Raw genomic sequence first — 22897 nt, 5'->3', positions numbered from 1 at the left:
AGACATGTTCCTAATTGGAGCAGTGAGCGCTAATTGCATTCTTGGCTAACCAATATTCCATTAAAAAAATATGTGAGCCTGAGATTATAATTATACAATTCATTTTTCTTTTTGTATTTTCTGTCTTTATGTAAACTACTCGTGGGCTGGTTATACAATCGACTTGTGATAATAACTAAGCAATTTATTAAATTCTTAATCACAGTCAAACAATGGGGGCGGATATCAATCGATATATGATATCGTGAAGCCGATATTGAAACTTAGCGAAGACAATTTCAATATACAAATCAATTTCCTCCTTGTAGAAAAGAAAACTAAGTTTCTTGTTTATCAGACAGCCTTGTTAAAATCCAGGAAACCATTGAAATAACCTAATATGAAAGTAGAAGACAATTTGGAAGATTGTTTTCTGATAAATGAATGAAATATTTTGTGAGGCTTATTTACAGCGCCAAATTCGCCACAGCGTGAAGGGCGTATTCAGTGAGGTGAGGTGAGGTGAGGTGGGTAGGGGGTAGGGGTAAAGAACTATTTCTTAAATCTTGACCTTGGAATAATCTTTTTGTTATTTTGAATTTTCGAACCTAAATTGCGAAGTGATCGGACGGTTAAATAAGGTAACGGCTTTCTAATCATGTGTAAGCAATACAAGGGCATTGGTATGAAGGGGAATGCAAGCGCCAAATTCATGACCGATAATCACTTTTTATATAGTCAATGTTTAAAACGCCTCCTTAGATTAAAAAATAGATCATAGTCGATCAAGGTTTGAAATATATGAATGTCTATATCAACTGACGTGACTATAATCTATCGCTGTAATTGTTCATAGAAATTATAGTACGATTGCTTATCAACCAGTCACCATACAAACACAAACAATGACGTTGTTATGCGATAAATTATATTTTTTTTATTAAGATATGAAATGAAACTAGCTTGTAATTAATTATGTTATTAAGATGGTAATATTAAATCCTTTATATCAGTATTGTATATACTCGTGTCGTACTTGAAATTAAATATTGTTAAAATTATGATGGTAAAATAATGTTAAACCCGGTTAACATCCTCAATCAATTCTTGACATTCATTTGGGAATTTCCCAACTTTCAAATAGTGGTGGGCTCTGATATATTTTCACAACAAATCCAAGGCCTTTTCCACAATAACACCCCCTCCCTCATCGCCATATCTATGTTGAACCTTAAACCCCGTAAATGCCAGTACGTCCAAACCATTGCTCCCGTCAACAGCAAGTTCGCGTCGTACACGAAGCATAGAGAGAGAGAGAGAAAAATGGGGTTTAACGTCCACTCGACACAAACTAGGTTATTTCGGGACTAACTTATGGTTCAATTTTATTTCCATAATTCGCTTGCGCGTAGGGAGGAAACCGAAGGACCAGGAGAAAACCCACTAGGTTGGACAGGCGACCCTACTCCTTGTCACGTACAACCGGGGATTCGAAACCACGCCATTTGACTCAATGATAGACTTTATGATACAGCAGACACGTGCTAACCATTCAGCCATCCCCCCCCCCACGAAGCGTAGTATGGTTACTCCTTCTTTATAAACCTGGAACTGTAAATCTCTTTGATCTTTGGGGTATATTCTATGCCCGAAATAACTTGCGGTCTGAAAGTAGGGGGAGGTTATGGATATACAAAGGGAAATTTGGGGTTATTCTTCTGAAAGTTTTTCTTTAAACCTGTAACGGGTTATTCTTCCAGGGTAGGTTTTTTTTCCATAAGAAAACGTGATATAAGGTTTTTCTTGTGGAAATTCTGGGATATTCTCACCTTGCGTACATTGTATGTAAACATAGACGGTTTATAAGCAAGATAAAGTCCTCGACTTCGGTTATGCTGGGGAAGAAAGACTTCAGAAAAAACCTGGTAAGACACGTGTAGTGAGTAAGACCATGGACCTTAAGGTCGCGGGTTTGCTCCCCGTGTTGACCGAGAAAGTTCATCGGAATTTTCCAGCGTTGTTTCCCCTTGTCAGTGCTGCAGGATGGAGGTCCAGACTAGGACAACTTTCCAGTCCTTCCGTGTACAAATTGGCGTACACATAAAATATCCCTTGGCAGTTGGAATTCGATATAAGAGTAAGCCGTAGCGCCGCTGTTCGGGCAAAATTTCCCTCATGGCACACTATTAACCTAGTCGGAGTAGAACAGTAGGACGTTAAACCCGATTTCATTTATAGATACAGAAAGTATTTGTATATATTTGTATATATCATTTGTGTCTAAAAGATAAACAGTAAGTGATCAATGTCTGACTATCAAAGATATGTTTGATCAATACGCAGGCTACCGGCCCCGAATTAACACAGAAACGTGTTCCTGAACATTGATCATGGTCCTGTGTTCCTGTTATTTGGATCCTCCTCTGATATTATGATCCTATGATTCGGTGACGTACACTTAGAGGCACACGGTATGGCGTATGTCGGTCTTCATTATTCTAGTCGGTGCAGAACAGTAAAGAGTTAAACCCCATTTAATTTTATTTTATGGGAACTGTTCATTTTCCTTAAGATTTCAAAGAATCACCTCCTGTCAGAGTTTAGGACTAATTTCTGAACTTAAAGAAAAGATATGGGCTACCTTATAAGGATTCTGTCTATGGCAGACAGATCATAATAAGTCAATCATTTTAAAACTGATATCTGTAACAGAAGACTATTTGACCATATTTCGATATTAATACCCTCGAACATAAGGTTACTGATATAGTAGGCGTAGTAATGAGTCACGTATAGTCCGGTGGCTGAAGGGGGGGGGGAATCGCCACCCGAGCTGTGAATTTATGAGACCAAGTTTTCCTAGACCAGTTTTTTGCGTAGATTCCGAATCTGGGTGGTGATCAGGCGTTTGAAAAGTACCATTATAATTTAATATTTCGAACGAAAACGCTAACGAAATGATTTCTGTCCACAAAAATACATGTTGCCACCCGCCATCACCCGCATCGCCCCCCCCCCCCCGCCCCACGGGCACTCACCCCGGCGTCAACCCCCATACAATAGGAATCTTATAAACATATTTAGAGATGTTTCATCAAGCTCTTAGAAAATTATCATTTAAATCAACGTGAACTCATTTGCCCGCCAATTTTATCCCCACCCCACCCCTCCACACGCGCACACCTGCTACCCCCACCCCACCTCCCCATAAATCAAAACAGTTTCCCAGGGGCATCATAAACACTTATTTATAGATGGGCAGTTCTAGAAATTTATGTTTTATTAATATATTATACCAACAAAATGACATCACCCCCCCCCCCCCCCAATGTAGACATTTGACCCCTATATCTCGAAAACGCCCCCTCAAACGCCTGATCACCATCCAGATTCGGAATCTACGCAAAAAACTGGTCTAATCTGAAACAACGTGTTATTCAGCGGATGAAAAGAAATTCATGTTAACGGAAGTCTATATTGATATCTGCTGATAGTGTTTATGGAGTTTTATAGACTTTAATTTAAATAATCCATTTCCCCTTTTAACACCTAAAATCAAGTGCACACTTTTCACGCCGGATGTTCTTTTTCATGTCTACGTGATTTTAACAGAGAATATCAAAATATTTGCAAACACTTTTTTTAATTCACATATTTATCACCGCCTCTTTCTTCAGTTCAATTCTTTTTTGTTTGATTATTGTTTTAATCTATTTTTGAGTTAATGAGTGGCTATACCTTCATTTAATGTAGCTAATTGTGATTAACAAACTTTCTATTAACGGCGTGATCAGTGAAATGAAATGAAATGGAGTTTAACGTCCTACTGTTCTGCTCCTATACTGGGTTAACAAAGACGGGCATACGCCATACAGTGTGCTATATGGGAAATTTTGACCGGACAGCGGCACTACGGCCTACTCTTATATCGAATTCCAAATGTCAAGGGATCTTTTACGTGCACGTCAACTTGTACATGGGATCTCGGTTTTTCGTCCCATCCGAACGACTAGACAGCTGTTCTTGTCAGGCCCTCTTTCCTGCATCACTGACAAGGGGAAACCACGCCCGAAGGCGTGATCAGACACAAAGCGTTCCATTGAAAGTCTATGTGTCAATTATTCATACATGGATTTTGAATTGACTGATTTAGAAACGTACAACGTTTTATTTCATTTATTGCCAACCTTCAATGTTTGGTAGGTTGATAATTAAAACTATGCCAGATACTATTCTTTAATTTCCAACCAGGAAATAAAATATTTAGCTGTAAAAAAAATAAATGCACATGAATCCGTTGACAATTACAATAGTACTTCAGGTCTTCTTGGACACCAACATGGAGTAGAACCCCAAAAAAATAAAAAAAAAATATATCATTCAGTAATCTTAAATGTCAAATCCGACAATTCACAGTGCCTTAGCCAGATAAATTTCGTATATACTTGGAGTCATGTCAATAATATTAAAATGGAAACGCAACCCTAATATCACACAAATCATTTATATCAACATAATTGTTTGTTTTTACCTTTTACTTTATAAATTACCTATGCTAAATTTAAGTGTTGACACCCCTCTTGTCCAGACATCAGTCAGACTAAAATAGAGAATGAGATGTACATAAGAATATTTACAAACTGTTTTAATGTAACATGTAGCAATTTGGTGACCATTTCGTCGTGCTGTTTTCCTCTGAAAATCAGCAATACGTTGGTTTAGGTTTGTTCTCGCTATTCTCAAAAATCATGTATCCGCGTCTTTTATCACTCAAACGTTTACATAATTATTAATATTCCTGGAAATGTTTCCGCGACTTTGTTCTAACAATCGAGCATCCCGGTAAACGTAAACATCGCAATCAGGGCGTAAATTTGATATATTTAAACGATTTTGAAAATCAGATAAAAACTGTGACCCTAGAGGGTGCACAAGCTATAATCGCGATTTTTTCGTACAATCTGGGACCCACTCCAGGAAGGTACACACCGGTATGCGCAAATATCGACAGCATCCGAGATCTTTGCGATGTAAACATTAATTTAAAGTTTCATCAATATCGGATCAAAATTGTGACCTCTAGAGGGTCCACAACCTTGATATACCATATTTTTACATTATTTGCGTATGAGGAGTGGCCATTTTGTTGGGCAGCTTCGGTCGGATTTTCACTTTCACGAAATTCAAACTCAACTATTATCAGGGTGTAATGATGACATTTTTAAAATCGGATAAAAACTAAAAGCTCTAGAGGGCATATAAACAAGTGTTATTGTACATGTAAAAACTAGAAACTGTGCAAACTTTGTGGTCTGTAGCTTGACAATTGACTGAGATACGGGCATTTGAGTTCCAGGAGTTACCGATAAGCTTTTGAAACAAAATATGTATGAATAGCTTACTCGAGGTTCAGATATCTTGTTTTTACCTTTCTAGTGAAGATATACAGCTCAAATTCAGTAGTCTTAAAGAACTTGTTGTGTGGATTACGGAATAAACACAATTACGTGTACCGTACATTTCAGAAAACACGCAGGTTTCACAACATCTACATAAAGTTAAAGTAGCTAAGTCTCTAACTCAGTATCATCCAAAGTCTTACACGTTAAAAACACGAATTATTTGTCAATTCAAATCAACATTGATGTTGTTATCTTACCCGGAAAAGGTTGGCTTCTGATATCCAATATTTAAGACAAAATAAACATTTTACCATTGGTACACCAATCGTGTACCATAGTGGGTTTCATCGTCATTTGTAACAAGTAACCAGAAAGAGCGAGGCTAGACATATTCCACAACTCATGTCATACGGCGACTCCATAACTTATCTGGAGATCATGCGCAATAGACTGGAATAACCAAACGCTAGAAATTTCTATTCGGTTGAGACTCATGCCGTATTTCGCTGAACCTAACTGATTTGAATGTAAATCAGTTCATATACAATCAGATTACATTATTATATGCGTTGCGACCCATTGGGTCAATTTCTAGGTCCAAAATATTAGCGATATAGCTCCTTTAAACAAGCCTGAATAAATGTTACCCTAGCCGTAAACAAGACAGGTATCAATAATTTATAATATCGTGGTGAATGAAATTATTTAACAGTTTACACATGAAGAAAATGCAATATGTTTCTTTAGATTTGTCATGGATGTCAATATTCAGGGGCGGATCCAGAGGGGGGGGGGGGGGGGGTCGACCCCCCCCCCCTCCCTGCTCAGCTACATAATTTTATTTGTAAATCAACACTTTTTATGAGAAAGGTTTCTCGGCTGTGTGCTTTATCCTTTATCGTCAGATTTGGGACAGGATGGGCACTCAAAGCACGAGATAATGATATAGACATTATGTGATATCACAATTAATGCTTTGCATCCAGGAAATTGGATCACAATGTCATTGTATTAATTCATAATAAAAATTGACGTCAAACGAGGTGTTGGATTTCTCTGTTTAAAAAGCTCAATGTGTATGTATATACGCCAAAATGACGATAGAGACCATGCAGGAGGCGGGGGGGGGGGGGATACATTGTCACAGGAACATGACACCCCCCCCCCTGCAAAATTCCTGGATCCGCCCCTATATTGAATGTCCGATCGGGGGGTTGGATGGCCGAATGGTTAGTACGTGCGCGCTGAGTCAACTGGCGTGGTTTCGATTCCTCGGTTGTACGTGACAAGGAGAAGGGTCGCCTGTCCAGCCTTGTGGGTTTTCTCAAGTTCCTCCCACTGCTAAAGACCCCTACACACAAGTCAATTATTGAAATAAAATTGAACCATGATTGAGTCCCGAAATGACCTAGCTTGTGTCGAGTGGACGTTATCCTATCTCTCTCTCCCTCTCTCTCTCTCTCTCTCTCTATCTATCTATCTATCTCTCTGTCATGGGTGTCAATGTACTGAATGACCTACGCCTGTAGACTGTCTATGGAGGCCATTCATTATATTGATATACAGTGTATGAACCATGACTATTGTATTTTATTGTCATGTACATGGTGCAATAATATTGAATGACCTGCACATGTAACACATATCTTGTTTCCTTGACCTATATTCAGCGTCTAGTTAGTGTGACCTATAGTTAGCAGTTAGTTTATGTGACCTATATTCAACAGTTAGTTTCCGTGACCTATAGTTAGTGCACAGTTTACGTGACGTATGGTTAACGTCCAGTTTCCTTGACCTATAGTTAGCAGCAAGTTTCTGTGACGTGTAGTTAGCAGCGAGTTTCTGTGTCATATAGTTAGCAGCTAGTTTCCGTGTAATATAGTTAGCAGCGAATGTATATGGCATATAATTAACAGCTAGTTTCCGTGACATACAGTTAGCAGCTTGTTTCCGTGACCTATAGTTAGCAGCTAGTTTCCGTGACCTATAGTTAGCAGCTAGTATCCATGACATACAGTTAGCAGCTAGTGTCTGTGACATATAGATATCAGCTAGTTTTCGTGACCTATAGTTAGCAGCTATTTTACGTGACATATAAATAGCAGCTAGTTTCCGTGACATATAGATATCAGCTAGTTTTCGTGACCTATAGTTAGCAGCTATTTTACGTGACATATAGTTAGCAGCTAGTTTCCGTGACATATAGTTAGCAGCTAGTTTCTGTGACATATAGTTAGCAATTAGATTCCGTGACATATAGTCAGAAACTGGTTCCCGTGACGTATAGACAGCGTCCAGTATAATAATACATGGTCTTATAGCCGATTTGTCGGGAAATATGGTGGAAATGGCTTGAGTTTTATACCCGGGAAAATTTAATAAATATATTATATTTTTTAGATGATGATGGAGATGGTTTCCTTGACGAAGATTGTTCTGTACCTAAAGGTAAACCCACTTACATTTTATATCACTTCTTGCTTGAGGGGTTCGGAGTGTTAACAAATAGGTGTTGTATTTTATGTATTTAACCATCTGTGCTGTTGAATCTGATGGTGGTCTAAACTAGCAGAATTATTGTAAACCACTGGCCTGTCGGATCTGCGGTTTATGAAATTCACGAGTGTTATGTAGGAGAGGGTGGAGACATACTTTCCTTCTAGAACATCCAGGAATACTTTTTATTTGAGAAGGTCACAAATTGAATGCTAGCAAATATTGTGCCGGCTTTGCTATAGAAACATGTTGATATATTATTTGTCGATTGTAATTTTTTTCTATTTATAAGTAAAGAGTATTATCTGTTTATATAATTTCTAGGTCATGTTCTGTCACTTGTTTGAACTGAACTCGAGAAATCGAAGTATAAATATTTATCTTGTTGATTTAAGGATCGTTTATCCTTGGCACATTCTAACTAATATTACTGGTATTCAATAAGTCTGTAATATTATGTTAGTCCAATGATTTATCTTTACTTTACATCATCAAATGAAAACACACAGAACGGAAACAAACGGAAACGTAATAATAAAAAAAAACATCAAACGGAAACAAACGGAAACGTAATAATAAAAAAAACATAAACTGGAAACGTTATATTAATAAAACAAAATAAAACGGAAGCGTAATAATAAAATACGTAAAGCGGAAATGTAATATTAAAGAACATACAACTGAAACCGGAAAAGCGCCATAATTTTTTTTAAATAATGTCAGTATTTATGTCAACATATCCTTTCCATAAATATACCACGAACCCCAATGTTAATAATACCTGCAATAAACAATAGGAATTTCCGCCGTTTTTCGCGGGTAGTCGTAACTTTCCGTCAATAAACAATCCATAGAAACGTAGACTAGAATATGAGCAGAAAGACTAAAATGACGTCGCATTCCCAGAAATGAATTTTTTTAAAATTTATTTTATGTAATTCGTTCACCCCGGCTTCATTAACTAATTCCACCCACTCGACTTAATTCACTAATCTGCCATCGCGATCTGAATCCCCATCAAAACATTTTAATTGAAAGAGAACTGATCTTATCTATTTTTAGGCATCCGTGTTTGTCACGTGATTTGAGTATTCATTCCTTTTCCGACTGTCGTTTACGTATGTGCCTAGTATATGCATTGTTGTCTTCTGCATACCCGATGGGTGGTTTTCAGGAAATGTTACTAGTAAGATTGGGCATCTATATACCCAAACCGTCATACTTTTATTTGGAATAACTATACCCTATAAATACTTTTGTGGGTATGTGTCTTTAAAATTGGTTACATTTATTTTCTGGAAGACGTAACCACGGTATATAGGGTTAGGGTAACATTTTATTGGGACATTCTGTATTATAAACAAGCGCAAGAAAAATTGGTAGCTAGGTTTTGATTTAGGGGGCGGTTGAGAGCGAAATGGGGTTGAACGTCCACTCGATACAAACTACATCATTTCGGGACTAACATATGGTTCAATTTTATTTCAATAATTCGCTTGTGCGTAGTCGTCTTTAGCAGTGTGGGGGGGGGACCGGAGGACCCGCAGAAAACCCACAGGCGACCCTACTCCTTATCACCTACAACCGGGAAATCGAAACCACCTGATTCAATGACAGGCCTGGTCGAACACGCACACGGTAACCAATCGACTACCTCCCCCCACCCCATACTGCTTTAAAAGTGTGTACGAGGTAATAAAATTTATAGTGTTTGACGAGGTATGGTGAACGCGTGTTTAGTGAGGGTGTGTGTTAGGGGGATGGCGGGGCGGGGCGGGGCGGGGCGGGGGGGGGGGGGTTCTTTAGACAGGTAGGTCAGCTATGCTCGTTCAATAATTAATTTCTTACACATGTACTAGGATATAACTTATTCACAATTCTTGTATTTTCAGGATTTACAAGCGGTAAGAAGATATGCTGCGGTGATGCCAATGAACCCGTTCCATGTCGAAGTAAGCGTCATTGTTTTTAAGTCTACGATTAAAGAATAGAATGGCCTGATACGAGGAAATATTCATAACAAAAGTGTGATAAGAAAACTTTGTTATTACAGATTTCAAGATTTGTATTAAATTGTATTTGCTATCAGAGTCCGACAGTCTATACTAATTTCGAACGCATCATTTAATCGGCCCGTCTTCATTAGCCCAGTTCAGAGCAAAACAGTAGGACGTTAAACCGCATTTCATTTCATTTCATTTCATTTAATCGGAGAGTTGATAGTTCAATTGATGCTTGATTCGTTCAATTTGTTGTGACTCGTTTTTTTTCGTTTCCGATTTTCTTTCTTCAACCGATGATCTTTCATAAACTCAGAGTCGAGAAATATAAACCGTTAAGAATTTGGGAGTTGGGTGGATGAATGGTTAGCGCGTGCGCGTTGTATCATAAGGTCTGTCATTAAGTCAACTGGCGTGGTTTCGATTCATTCCCTGGTTGTACGTGATAGGGTCGCCTGTCCAACCTCGTGGGTTTTCATCTGGTCCGGTTTCCTCCCTCTGCTAAAGACCCCTACGCGCAAGCGATTTATTGAAATAAAATTGAATCGTATGTTAGTCACGAATAACCTGGTTTGTATTGGGTGGACGTTAATATCTCTCTCTCTCTCTCTCTCTCTCTCTCTCTCGTTCATAATGTGTATTTGTTGTTATCCACAGTCTCCCGACAAACAACGCATACAGCACTACAACACGGGCGGAAGTTCTCCCTACCATCAGAAGAATACGTCACTGATTCACGTGCTGGTTGCCTAGTAAAATGTGCGTCAGATGTTGACTGCTGGGGAGTAAACTATAAAGTGACGCCTGGTGGTACTACGGCCGATAACTGTCAGATGTTGAAAGGTGTATCCAATGGTTTAATACAAGACGATAGTTGGAACTATTATCCAATCAAAATGCACGAAGAATTTAATTGAACAAATATTAAACCTTGCATTTTGAATTTTTTTTTAAACTTAGTATAAACACAGAAATACATTGTTAGATTTGAGTTAATCAATTTGGTAGAAAAAACGATATTTTAATTAGCAACCCCTTATCTGAGCTGCCGTTGGATATCTGCTTGCGAATACGTCACGACCGACCGAAGGTGCCAATCAAATTAAATGCTCCAAGGATTTAACAGTGCGTAAAACGAAAAATTAACTGTGGTTTCTACCTAGACAGTAAAGCCGTAGTGGCCGCCATTTAATTCTGTTACACCGAAATGAAATGAAATGGGGTTTAACGTCCTTTTGTTCTACCCCGATTGGGCTGATGAAGACGGGCTGTTATACAGAACTTCCGCAGCAACGTGAGTAAGGCTTAAAGTAGGGTGCTATATCTATATAAACAACAACCCTAGATGATCCTTTATCACAAACTATCAAGAAACTGTACCTGTGTGCTGTGTTTCCCGAGATATATCCATTTGGATGTCCGTTAAAACAGACTGCTTTGTGTACGTGTAAATCGTGATTTGCTATATGACGAAATCTGCTCCATGATTCCATTGAATCTCAAGTCTCCGAGCATGCGCAACGCAGCTCAGTTTTGGATCGGACATTCCCGTGTGCTATATGTGTGCAGTACAATTTGGTTTAAATACATGCATTTAAATTTATTTCAGTTTTTGTAGACCAGTGTATTTATATTTTCTGTACATCCGTAGACAAAAAAGGTCTATTTATATTGGTATTTATGTGTAAATATGCATTTTTGAATTTTAATTTGATGTCCCATTTAAGAAATAATGTTCGGAAGTATGTTTATTCAAGAAAAGTTTCCTGGAACAATTAGAGTATTAAGTAAATAATGACAGGCTATTTTAACCAATCTGAATGATTAAATATGCAATAGCTGATCAAGTTACGTACAGATTTAAGACGCACATTGACATTTTAAAGTTGGGTTTGAATACGTGAATACAAACTAGAGGATACATAATTAAGAACAAATTCAAATTCGGGGTCATGTTTCTTCTTGTATGATAACATTTACACAAGAATAAATATGCTGATGATTTTAATATATTTCCTATAACTTTATATACGGACTGAAAGCGATCGATAACATTAACAAAACACATCTCATCGTGGTCAACGCCCCTAGAATTAACATGCCTGTATGTTAGATCTTCTTTGGTATTTTATTTTAATAAAACAATCAATATTATCATGTCAGCTATTATACGACCGAAATACAGGTTTAAGTTAAAAAGTAAGGTAATCAGCGTAGGTATATTCACTTTATCAAACAAAGCATAACTTAAATACTTTCCGAAAACTCAAATAGATTCATAATAAATAATACATAGTCATTATTTACCAAACACAGATATGTAATTTACAACTAATCTGTAATAAACATATACCGGACAAAATAAAAAGTTTTAATTAAAGTAGCTAAGTCTCTAACTCAATATCATCCAAAATCTTCGACAATGAAAACACGAATTATTTGTCAATTTTAATCAACATCGGTGTTGTGATCTTACCGGGAAAAGATGGGCCTCTGATATCCAATATTTAAGACAAAATAAACGTTTTACTATTGGTACACGAATCGTGTATCATAATGCGTTTCAGCGCAATTTGTAAACAAGAGACTCGGAAGAACGACGTTAGACATAATTCCACAAGTCATGTCAAACGGTGACCACATATTCTTCTCTGGAGAGCATGTGCAATAAATACTATCGGTTCAGACTGGAATAGCCAGACGTTAGAGATTGCCATTTGATTGAGACTTCTGGCGTATTTCGCCGAACATAACTGTTTTGAAATTAGAGTAAAAACGGAAACGATTGAATGTAAATCAGTTTTTTTTACATTCATATTACATTATTATATACGTTGCGACCCATTTGTGTCAATTTGTAGGTCCTTAATATTAACGATTTAGCTCCTTTAAGAGTATGTCAACGGCAACTTTTCAAACACGATATGAAAGCAGATCTACAGTAGTATTTTGTAAAATAAGATGTGGAAAGTACAGTAGAATAACTCCCCATGTCCAACGTGTGACGCATTTCTACTACATATTTTAATAGCCTTGTGATCGTCTATTATTGTCTCTGGTTATATTTGTTTCGTAATCTCTTCTTAGGACTCACGTTGTGTATATTCTGCTTACTATCACAGTTGTTAAAACCTTTGTCTTACCGGGAATAACAATCAACCAGTTCGGTTCTACATTTATATCAAGCACTGGATGCATAGGTTACAAGAATAGGTTACATTACAATACTTAAAATTAACATCTCTTTCTCTCAACCCCAACTCCTGTAAAAGTCTAACCTGCGTGGCTAGACTCAGGAAAGCGCTACATCATATGGTCGTCTAAACAACCCAGGTGGTGTCTGACTTGATGTCTACCCTCTCTAAGAAGTGAGCGGCTGTCTGACTATCGCCCACAGTTCTGATGGTTTTCTATCCTGACTGATCAGGTTGTGAGGCATGGCAGAACTCAAACATCAAATATTAAATAAATGAAATGAAATGAAATGTGATTTAACGCCCTGCTGTTCTGCCCCGGCAGGGCTAATAAAGACGACATACGCCATAAAGTGTGCCATGGGGGAATTTTGTCCGGGCAGAGGCACTTCGGCCTACTCTTATATCGAATTCCAACTGCCAAGGGATCTTTTACATGTACGCCAATGTATACATGGGACCTCGGTTTTTCGTCCCATCGGAGCGACTAGACAGCTGTCCTTACCAGGCTCTCCGTCCTGCACCACTGACAAGGGGAAACCACGCCGGAAAATCCCGATGAACTTTCTCGGCCAATGCAGGGATCCAGCACGCGACCTCCGGGCTAGCGAGCTAGCGTCTTACCCACCTAGCCACCATGACACCCGACAATGGGGAACTACGCCTCTTCCAACACAATCTTGGGTCAAAGAGGTCACATGACACTCTCATTGGTGTTATATATATATATATATACGACATAGATAAAGCCATGATCTGATAAGACAGTAAAACACCATCTGCAGATTGTGATGACTATTTGAACAAAGATCCACGCTTACAGGTAGGTCTATAGTATATAATCAGTTAGATAAAGTAAATTTAGGTACATTTATACTGACAGTTACATTATTGTAATCCACGCCGTTCTCGAATTATTAATGACCTTCTTTACGCGTTACCATGTTTCAAATTTAAATTCTAAAGGTTTGTAGGTACTTCAAGAGATCAGCAACCCGGATACACAGTAACTTTGCTGATTGATATACACAAAATTTATTTTCTAGAACATTTCAAGCAACATGAAGGTTCTAATAGCCCTGACGTCCATGTTTTACCTGGCCGCTACAGGTAAGATTCTATTTTCACAAATAATATATCCTCCAGTTAAAATATTTGAAAATCACGAAATTTTATAACCATGTTGTCCTTATATGTTAGCTGAACAGTTGGTATTCAATAACCATGTTGTCCTTATATTAGCTGACCAGTTGGTATTCAATAACCATGTTGTCCTTATGTTAGCTGACCAGTTGGTATTCTATAACCATGTTCTCCTTATCTTAGCTGACCAGTTGGTTAATTCAGTAACCATGATCTCCTTATGTTAGCTGACCAGTTGGTATTCTATAACCTTGTGGTCTATATGTTAGCTGACCAGTTGGTTAATTCAGTAATTATGTTAGCTGATCAGTTGACATCCTTTAACCATGATCTCCTTATCTTAGTTGACCAGTTGGTATTATTTAACCATGTTCTGCTGATGTTAGCCAACCAGTTGGTATTCAATAACCATGTTCTCCTTATGTTAGCTGATCAGTTGGTATTCAATAACCATGCTGTCCTTATGTTAGCTGATTAGATGGTACTGAATAACCTGTAGGTATTCGATAACCATGATGTCCTTACGTTAGGTGATCAGTTCGTATTCAATGAAGAGATGACGGAAACACCACTGTCTGGACAAATGTGTCAAAATGGCCCACCGATTGACATGTATTCAGCTCTATTTAAACTCCATTTCATTTCATTACAAAAAGATATTATTGTATTTATAAATTAAAATCAAGTCTTTTGTATCTGTCTTAATTAGTCTTGTTAAATCCCATTTAATTGCAAAAAGATATGATGTGTTTATAAATTAACATTAATGATATAATTACAGCGAGTATTTGTTCAAAAGCCAAGTATGATTATGGTGAAGTTGTAACTAAATCGATCTTATTTTACGATGCTCAACGATCTGGTAAACTACCTGCTAATAACCCCATACCCTGGCGGGGGGATTCAGCTGTGAACGACCAGGGGGATCATGGAGAGGATTTATCTGGTGGATGGTATGATGGTAAGTAATTATATATATGGAGAGAGAGATGAGTGATGAGAGAGAGAGAGAGGGAGAGAGAGAGAGAGAGAGTTACGCCAATTTAATTACGATAAACATGAATTTGTAATTATGTTTGTCTGTCTGTTGTGGAACCCCCTGCACTTACTACACTTAATGATATAGCAATGATAGTGCGTTTGGGATGGCCTAGTGGTCTAGAGTGCTGGGCTTCGACCTATAGCTGGCCTGTCACCTCTGGCTTACGGTTGTGGTTTCGATCCCTGGTGTGAGCGTATTTATCTTGGAGATAGGGACACCTTCTTAACCTTATGGGTTTACTCCAGGTACTCAAGTTTCTACAGGAAAGACCCCTGTGTGTGCGCTAAGATAATGAAAATACGACAACTTGTCTGGATATCACCTTCGGTGGAAGCTGACGTTAAACACTAAGAACAACAACAACTTCAGTTTAGACAGATTATCTGACAGTCTGTATATTTTGATTATTAAAGATGTTTCAAATACAGTATTTGTTTTATGATTATTAAAGATCTTTTAAATAATATATGTAAATATGGATATGTTTTAATTGTAGCTGGGGATCTGGTCAAGTTTAATTTTCCCGCCTCATCAGCCGTACGTGTCTTATTAAATGGTATAATCAGATGGTATGATACTTATACAGCTCTAGGACAAATCAACATGGCCTTAGATTCGGTTAAATGGGAATTAGATTATTTCCTTAAATGTTGGATTCCATCAAAACAAATTTATTACTATGAGGTAAAATACCGTTATTTAATTATTACACCAGTTGATAGACCTGAACACCGGGTAGGTTTAATGATATATATAAACCCCAATTACAGTTCGTATGAAAGCAGCGACTAGTTAACCGTGTCTGTGATATTAGTTATTTTGTGCTACATATATGGGATGGGTGGGGATCAAATGCTGGTACAATATTCGGTACAATATTATTTTTAGGTTGGCGATGGCGATATAGATCATCAATTCTGGAGTAGACCAGAAGATATGACCATGGCTCGACCAGCTTTCTCTCTTTCTTCAACTAAACCAGGAAGTGACGTAGCTGGTCAAACGGCGGCGGATTTTGCTGCCGGTTCCATCGCTTTTAAAAAAAAAAGGGAAAAACAATTCTAAAATTCACATCAATCAGCTGAACCTCCAAACTGGCCATCAGTAAATATTAACTTTGCCGCTACTATTACTGAAAGGGATGACATATCTGAATGAAAATATATTTCCTTTTTAGTGTAGATGGGTACATAAAATAGTTCGCGACCCGACCCCCCTCCCTTCTCAAGGTTTTCCGGTGTGGTTTCTCGTAATAACAAGAACGACTAGCCCCATGTCTTAATGTAACATAATAAATCTTTAATTTTAAAGGGATTTGGTTTGGCACTAACGGACCTTCATACATACTTACTGAAATGAAAGGAAATTGGGTTTATCTACTGTCTTGCTCCGAATGGGATAATGAAGACGGACATATACCAAACAGTGTGCTATGAAGGAAATTTTGCCCGGGCAGCGCGAATTCCAACTGCCAATATATTCGCGGGGTCTCGTGTTTTCGTCCAATCCGAACAACTCGACAGCTGTCCTTGTCAGGCCCTCCGTTATGCAGCACTGATAAGGGAACTTTGTAGGCCAACATCGAGATCGAACCCTTAACCTCCAGACTGGCGAGCCAGCGTCTTATTCACTCAGCCGGGGGGGGGGGGGGGGGCGGTGACCGATTAGTTAGCGTGTGCGCGCTGTATAATGGGGCCTGTCATTGAGTCAACTGGCGTGGTTTCGGTTGCCCGGTTGTACGTGACAAGTAGAAGGGTCGCCTGTCCAACCTCGAGGGTTCCTCCCACAGCTAAAGACCCCTACGTGCAAGCGAATTATTGAAATAAAATTGAACCCTATGTTAGTTCCGAAATGACCTAGTTTGTGTCGAGTTAACGTTAAACACCCTCTCTCTCGCTCTCTGTCTCTCTCTGTCTCTCTCTCCCTCTCTCTCTCTCTCTCTCTCTGTTCACTCCCCTACATACATATTGTATTTATGACGTTATATTATTTGTTTCTAGATCAAGCTTATTCTACTCAACTTCTCCAAGCTGCCCAATCACTGTACACATTTGCTGTCACCTACAAAGGAAAATATAATTCTAAATATTATACGTAAGGAACTTATTCTTTTTAAAAACACAAAATATCTGTTGAAGATAATGTTAAAAAAATATTTATATAATTAGTGTTATTTTTCATATAAAAAAGGCAATTATTATTTTATTTTTTTATTTTTAATAGAAAATGTTTTTTTTCTCTCTTTTACTTCCATTTAAAGATCGTATTTCTTTATTTTCGCAATTTTTTAATTAGATAAAAAATCATATTAATTAAAAAGAATAAATAAATAAATAAAAAATATAGATGAAAAAAAACCCAACAACAACCGCTTATGTCATTTTCATAATAAAGAAATCTATTTTTTTTAAAAAAATAAAGATCTTAATTATAGATCGAGTGGTTATAAAGATGAACTATGTTTAGCTGGTGCCTGGTTGTTCAAGGCTACTGGTAATCAGACGTATTTAAACGATGCTATACTATATCATGAAACCAATGTTCCTGTAGGTTTAGACTGGAGTAATGGTCTGGCAGCTTGTCAGGTAAGACGCTGACTCGCTAACCTGTAGGTCCCATGTTTGATCCTTGTGTTGAAGTATATCGAATTCTAGCTGTCAAGATTGATTTTTGACGTACGCACGAGTCCTCGGTTTATCGTCCGATCTGAATAACTATACATTGTCCAATGCACCACTTACAAGGGGACCTACTCCGGAAGATCCCATTGAACTTTTTGAAATCCAGATTAATACACCAATTACGAGACGATTAGATCATAGCTTACTAAATTGTTTCAATGGCATTTAGTAATTGAACTGCATAATCTGATAGCTGTACTTGCCAGGCCCTCCGTCCTGCACCACTGACAAGGGGAAACCTTTTGAAATGAAAGAACATTTTTCACGCATCTTGGCGATACGACCCACTCTTATTTCGAATTCCAAATGTCAGTTTTTGTTTTGACTACATACCAATATGTACACGGGTCCTCGGTTTTTCATACGATCTGAATGACTATGATCTTGTACACGGGACCTCGGTTTTTCGTTTCATCCGAATGACTAGACAGCTGTCCTTGTCAGGCCCCCCGTCCTGCATCACTGACAAGCGAGAATCAACCATATCTATTAGTAGCAGTGGTAGTCCAACTATAGGTTTGTTTGTCTATCAGTAGCAGCATATTCCTGAAGCAATGGCCCGAAAAAATCCCTCTCTGGTCATGGCTCGATTGGCTTCTGATATTTGAGCTTTTGAGGGAGTTTGTCTATTCTTCCCCCGTTCGATCCAATCTTTCCCAAGTACAGCAACATGACAGCCCTTCGTTTAATCTGGGTCTTCCCTAAAACTTTGGACAGTGATTTAAGGTATTAAAAACGGTGAAAGTATGTTCTTCTCCAAACAGTATTGTTTACATTGTTTTCGATTTGATAGCCTCGTTTGTCACACAATTAGTTTTTCTGCAATATTCTGCTATGCACTGGTTAATTGGGTATAATAAAATCGTGAGCCATGACGTAACGTTATGTAAACATATTTGGTCCAATTTGGAGCTCTGTTTTAAGAGTAATGCTTTTGTAACTCAGTTAGCTATTGGTTGTTAATCGGACCATTGACCAGTCATAATTTGGAACAGAAATTTACTTTTGTTAAAGCAGTGTTTAGTGGGATTAGGTATAATCAAACGAAACACTGCAAGGAGTATGTAGTAGCAGTGGTAGTCCAACTATATCTTTGTTTGTCTATTAGTAGCAATGGTAGGCCTGTCTATTAGTAGGTTTGTGCATGTCTGTTAGTAGCAATGGTAGGTCAACTACATCGATTAGTATAGATACAGTATTGACTTTGTTTATCTATTAGTAGCAATGATAGGTCAACTATATATTTTTATTGCATAATCAAATAATAAACTGGTATTTAATATTACACGATTATTATATTCTAGTTGATGTATGAATTAACATATGATGATTGTTATATTCTAGCCTGATGCAGGACCGGAGGGCCTGACAAGGACAGCTGTCTAGTCGTTCGGATGTGACGAAAACCCGAGGTCCGTTGTACATATTGGCGTGCACGTAAACGATCTCTTGGCAGTTGGAATTCGATATAAGAGTAGGCCGTAGCGCCGCTGCCCGGGCAAAATTTCCCTCATAGCACACTGTATGGCGTATGCCCGTCTTCATTAGCCCAGTTTAGGAGCAGAACAGTAGGACGCTAAACCCCATTTCATTTCATTTCAGTTATATTCTAGTTAATGATGTATGAATTAACTCATGACGATTGTTATATTCTAGTTGATGTACGAATTTACTCATGACGATTGTTATATTCTAGTTGATGTTGTATGAATTAACTCACGACAATTGTTATATTCTAGTTGATGTTGTATGAATTAACTCATGACGATTGTTATATTCTGGTTGATGTTGTATGAATTAACTCACGACGATTGTTATATTCTAGTTGATTTTGTATGAATTAACTCATGACGATTGTTATATTCTAGTTGATGTTGTATGAATTAACTCACGACGATTGTTATATTCTAGTTAATGCTGTATGAATTAACTCATGGTGATATGTATAAAGTTGAAATACAGAATTTCCTGAAGACATGGAAGCCTGGTAGTTCAACACCGTACACACCGTGTGGTATGGCGTATTTTGATAAATGGGGAACTTGTCGGCATGCTGGTAAGAGATATTTCGACACCATTTAAAAAGATCCCACAGTACTGTGCAATGTCGTCCGTTTTAAATTTGTCAAATAATTTTAACCAATTAAAGCTACAGAAGAGGTAATATAGGTCTAGTCGATTGCCCAATAATTTTCATCTTGTCAAAAAGTTTTAATCAACTACAGATTTTATCTTCAGTCATTAACTCTTTGTTTACAGCGAATGCAGCATACGCTGCCATATGGGCAGCAGACCTGGGTATTGATGCTACAGAAAATCGTCAATGGGCCTTGAGTCAAATCAATTATATCCTTGGCGATAATAATTATAAAATGAGTTACGTCATTGGTTTTGGTTCCAAATATCCCGTGAAACCTCATCACAGACCCAGGTAAAGAGAATATCTTTAGTTTGTTTCGTGTTTTTGCAAAACGGTGTCAATGTTCAGCATAAGACGAACAATTTATGTCTGGGTGGCACAGTGCTAGTTGAAGCTGGCCAAGGTCATTCCATCTCGTTTTTGTAAGGAACGAGGTATGTTTTCCCTGGAGAGTATCGGGGAAAACGTGATATGGACTAGGATCAAGTCTATATTCACCGCATTTACGCGATGGACATGTTGTTGGGGCTCCGTAGCCCCTGTCGTACTTTTCGGATCGATACTGCTTGCCTCTCAACCAGAACCGTTCTTCTGACAGGTCTTTTAGAAAACAAATGAAATGGGGTTTAAGGTCCTACTTTTCTGCTTCGACTGGGTAAACGAAGACGGACATAAACCATACAGTGTGCTATGAGGGAAACTTTGCCCGGATAGCGGCGCTACGGCCTACTCTTATATCGAATTCCAACTGTCAAGGGATCTTTTATGTGCACGACAATGTGTAGGTTGATAGTATCACGTACAATAATAGAATACTTGTCGAAACATCGTGCTATATGTATATAAACCAGTGATTGTATTCCATAGAAATTGTGTTGTGTTTTTTTAATGTGCTCAATCACTAAATGCAGTTCAAGGACTAATATGTAGCTGACAGGCTAACATGATCTTGTTTTTATTTCACTTCCTCTTTTGTTTTCCAGTTCTTGTCCAGATTTGAACATCTTCTGTGGTTGGAACGCCTTCAACAGCACAGCTCCCAATCCCCATCTGTTAGTGGGAGGTTTGGTTGGTGGACCTAATCTGAAGGATGAATGGGTTGATGACCGTGGTGATTACGTTAGAAATGAAGTAGCTCTGGATTACAATTCGGGACTACAATCTGCTTGTGCAGGTAGGACATTACATATTAATTGCCAGTAGATTGGGACAGAATCAACTCCCCCTGGGTGAACTGTAAATAAACTTATACACCTTTGCCGGACCACACCATCCCGGGATCTTGAATACCCAAGTCTACAGGTAAATCTTGCATAACATCCCAACAGGTAAATCTTGAAACCCAAGCTTACAGGTAAATCTTGGAACCCAAGCTTACAGGTAAATCTTGAAACCCAAAACTACAGGTAAATCTTGGAGCCCAAGCCTACAGGTAAATATTGAGACCAAAGCTTACAGGTAAATATTGAGACCCAAGCCTACAGGTAAACCTTGAGACCAAAGCCTACAGGTAAATCTTTAGACTAAAGCCTACAGGTAAATATTGAGACCGAATCCAACAGATAAATCCGGAACACAACTGAAGATGTTATGATTACAACCGGGAACACGATACAGTATCAAATTATACAACAGCACGATGCTGTAGAAAGAGAGATAACTCGTATTCCTTTTTATGGAAGCAGACCACCTTTAATGTACTCCCGGTAACAGAAATAATATTTATTTGCAGGCGCGAAACGTATCATTGCATAGCATTGATCTTAAATTGCACCACTGACAAGTTGGAACCACGCCAGAAAATAAGAGAAACCTTCGCGGCCCGTAATAGGAGTGAACCCGGGACCGCCAGGCTAGCGAGACGCGGCTCCCATTAAACAAAAATCCAAAAACCTTGCTATATCTTATCAACGAGGTACTGTCGTTTTAATTTGAATGAAATGGTGTTTAACGACATACTTTTCTGCATCAACCGTTATGGTGAAGACGGGCATACGCCATACAGTGTGTTATGAATGAATTTTGCCCGGGCAATGAATATTACATGTGTACGGTTTTTGGTCTCATCCGAATGAATAGTCATTGTCCCTTGCCAGTTACCCGTCATGCACCACTAACAAGAGTAACTAATCTGAACCCAGACCTCCGGATTAGTGAAGTAGCGTCTTACCCATTTCGGTTTGCGGAATGTCCCTAGTACTTCATAAATAAATAAAATGTGTTGTTAAAGCGAGAATTTCATATTTTCAAAAGAAAGTCAAAACATAATTATTTCTATGTCTTTTGCTCAATAGGTTGTCAACTCACTATTATACGATCATAGGCATTATTTCCCGCTCTTAAAATTCATTGACACCGGAAATAATATCACAATTACCTCCCTTGTTTTCCTATTCTCCCAATGGAATAGCTATCTTCAAACGCTTGAATTTAAAGTTGAAAATGACATTTTTGCCAATTTCTCAACTGGCAATAGTGAACTATAGGATTAATAGGATTATTTTTTAACAAGGTAGGACTGTTTATAGATACCATCTATTTTAAGGCTTTATTTTAATACATTTTAAAAATATGAAATTGTAACTTTAATCTTTGTTTCCAGGTTTGGCTCATCTGTGTATTACTGATGAACTACCTCCTTTACCACCGATTAATACATGTTAAAATGACGAAGATAACAGAAGTCCTTGTTTATTTTCAATAAAATGTGTTCGTATGCATTGACTGATTTGATTTCCAATTTAAAAAGAATATAAAGCTCTATGTTATAGTCATGAATTGGTTCTTCTAACACAAATTGAAATGAAATGCGGTTTAACG

At 38.0% G+C, this 22897-nt stretch overlaps 2 protein-coding genes across 2 annotated transcripts; both read left to right on the top strand.

Annotated features, from left to right (window-relative positions):
• The first annotated feature begins 14121 nt into the window (after positions 1-14121).
• On the top strand, positions 14122-16321 carry LOC126828102 (endoglucanase F-like). The gene is made up of 4 exons (XM_050557682.1): positions 14122-14181; positions 14996-15175; positions 15753-15940; positions 16145-16321. Exons 1-4 carry the CDS (start codon positions 14133-14135, stop codon positions 16319-16321), a joined length of 594 nt encoding a protein of 197 aa, XP_050413639.1. The 5' UTR covers positions 14122-14132.
• Positions 16322-17260: 939 nt separating this feature from the next.
• Positions 17261-22794, top strand: LOC126827179 (uncharacterized). The gene is made up of 6 exons (XM_050556416.1): positions 17261-17350; positions 17691-17841; positions 19849-19993; positions 20197-20368; positions 21061-21251; positions 22680-22794. The coding sequence occupies exons 3-6, from the start codon at positions 19852-19854 to the stop codon at positions 22739-22741; spliced, it is 567 nt and encodes a 188-aa protein (XP_050412373.1). The 5' UTR covers positions 17261-17350; positions 17691-17841; positions 19849-19851; the 3' UTR covers positions 22742-22794.
• The last annotated feature ends 103 nt before the right edge of the window (positions 22795-22897 follow it).

The sequence above is a fragment of the Patella vulgata genome, chromosome 7, assembly GCF_932274485.2.
Source record: "Patella vulgata chromosome 7, xgPatVulg1.2, whole genome shotgun sequence".
Taxonomy (NCBI): domain Eukaryota; kingdom Metazoa; phylum Mollusca; class Gastropoda; family Patellidae; genus Patella; species Patella vulgata.
The sequence above is the reverse complement of the archived record's forward strand: the minus strand, read 5'-3'. Positions and strand labels throughout refer to the sequence as shown.

Bases quoted from the DNA above. Each gene is read 5' to 3' on its own strand.
- LOC126828102 (XM_050557682.1), top strand. From the start codon at position 14,133: ATGAAGGTTCTAATAGCCCTGACGTCCATGTTTTACCTGGCCGCTACA. The intron at 14,182-14,995 runs GTAAGATTCTAT...ATATAATTACAG, and splicing joins GTTTTACCTGGCCGCTACAG to CGAGTATTTGTTCAAAAGCC. The intron at 15,941-16,144 runs GTAAAATACCGT...TATTATTTTTAG, and splicing joins AACAAATTTATTACTATGAG to GTTGGCGATGGCGATATAGA.
- LOC126827179 (XM_050556416.1), top strand. From the start codon at position 19,852: ATGCTGTATGAATTAACTCATGGTGATATGTATAAAGTTGAAATACAG. The intron at 19,994-20,196 runs GTAAGAGATATT...CTTTGTTTACAG, and splicing joins GGGAACTTGTCGGCATGCTG to CGAATGCAGCATACGCTGCC. The intron at 21,252-22,679 runs GTAGGACATTAC...CTTTGTTTCCAG, and splicing joins ACTACAATCTGCTTGTGCAG to GTTTGGCTCATCTGTGTATT.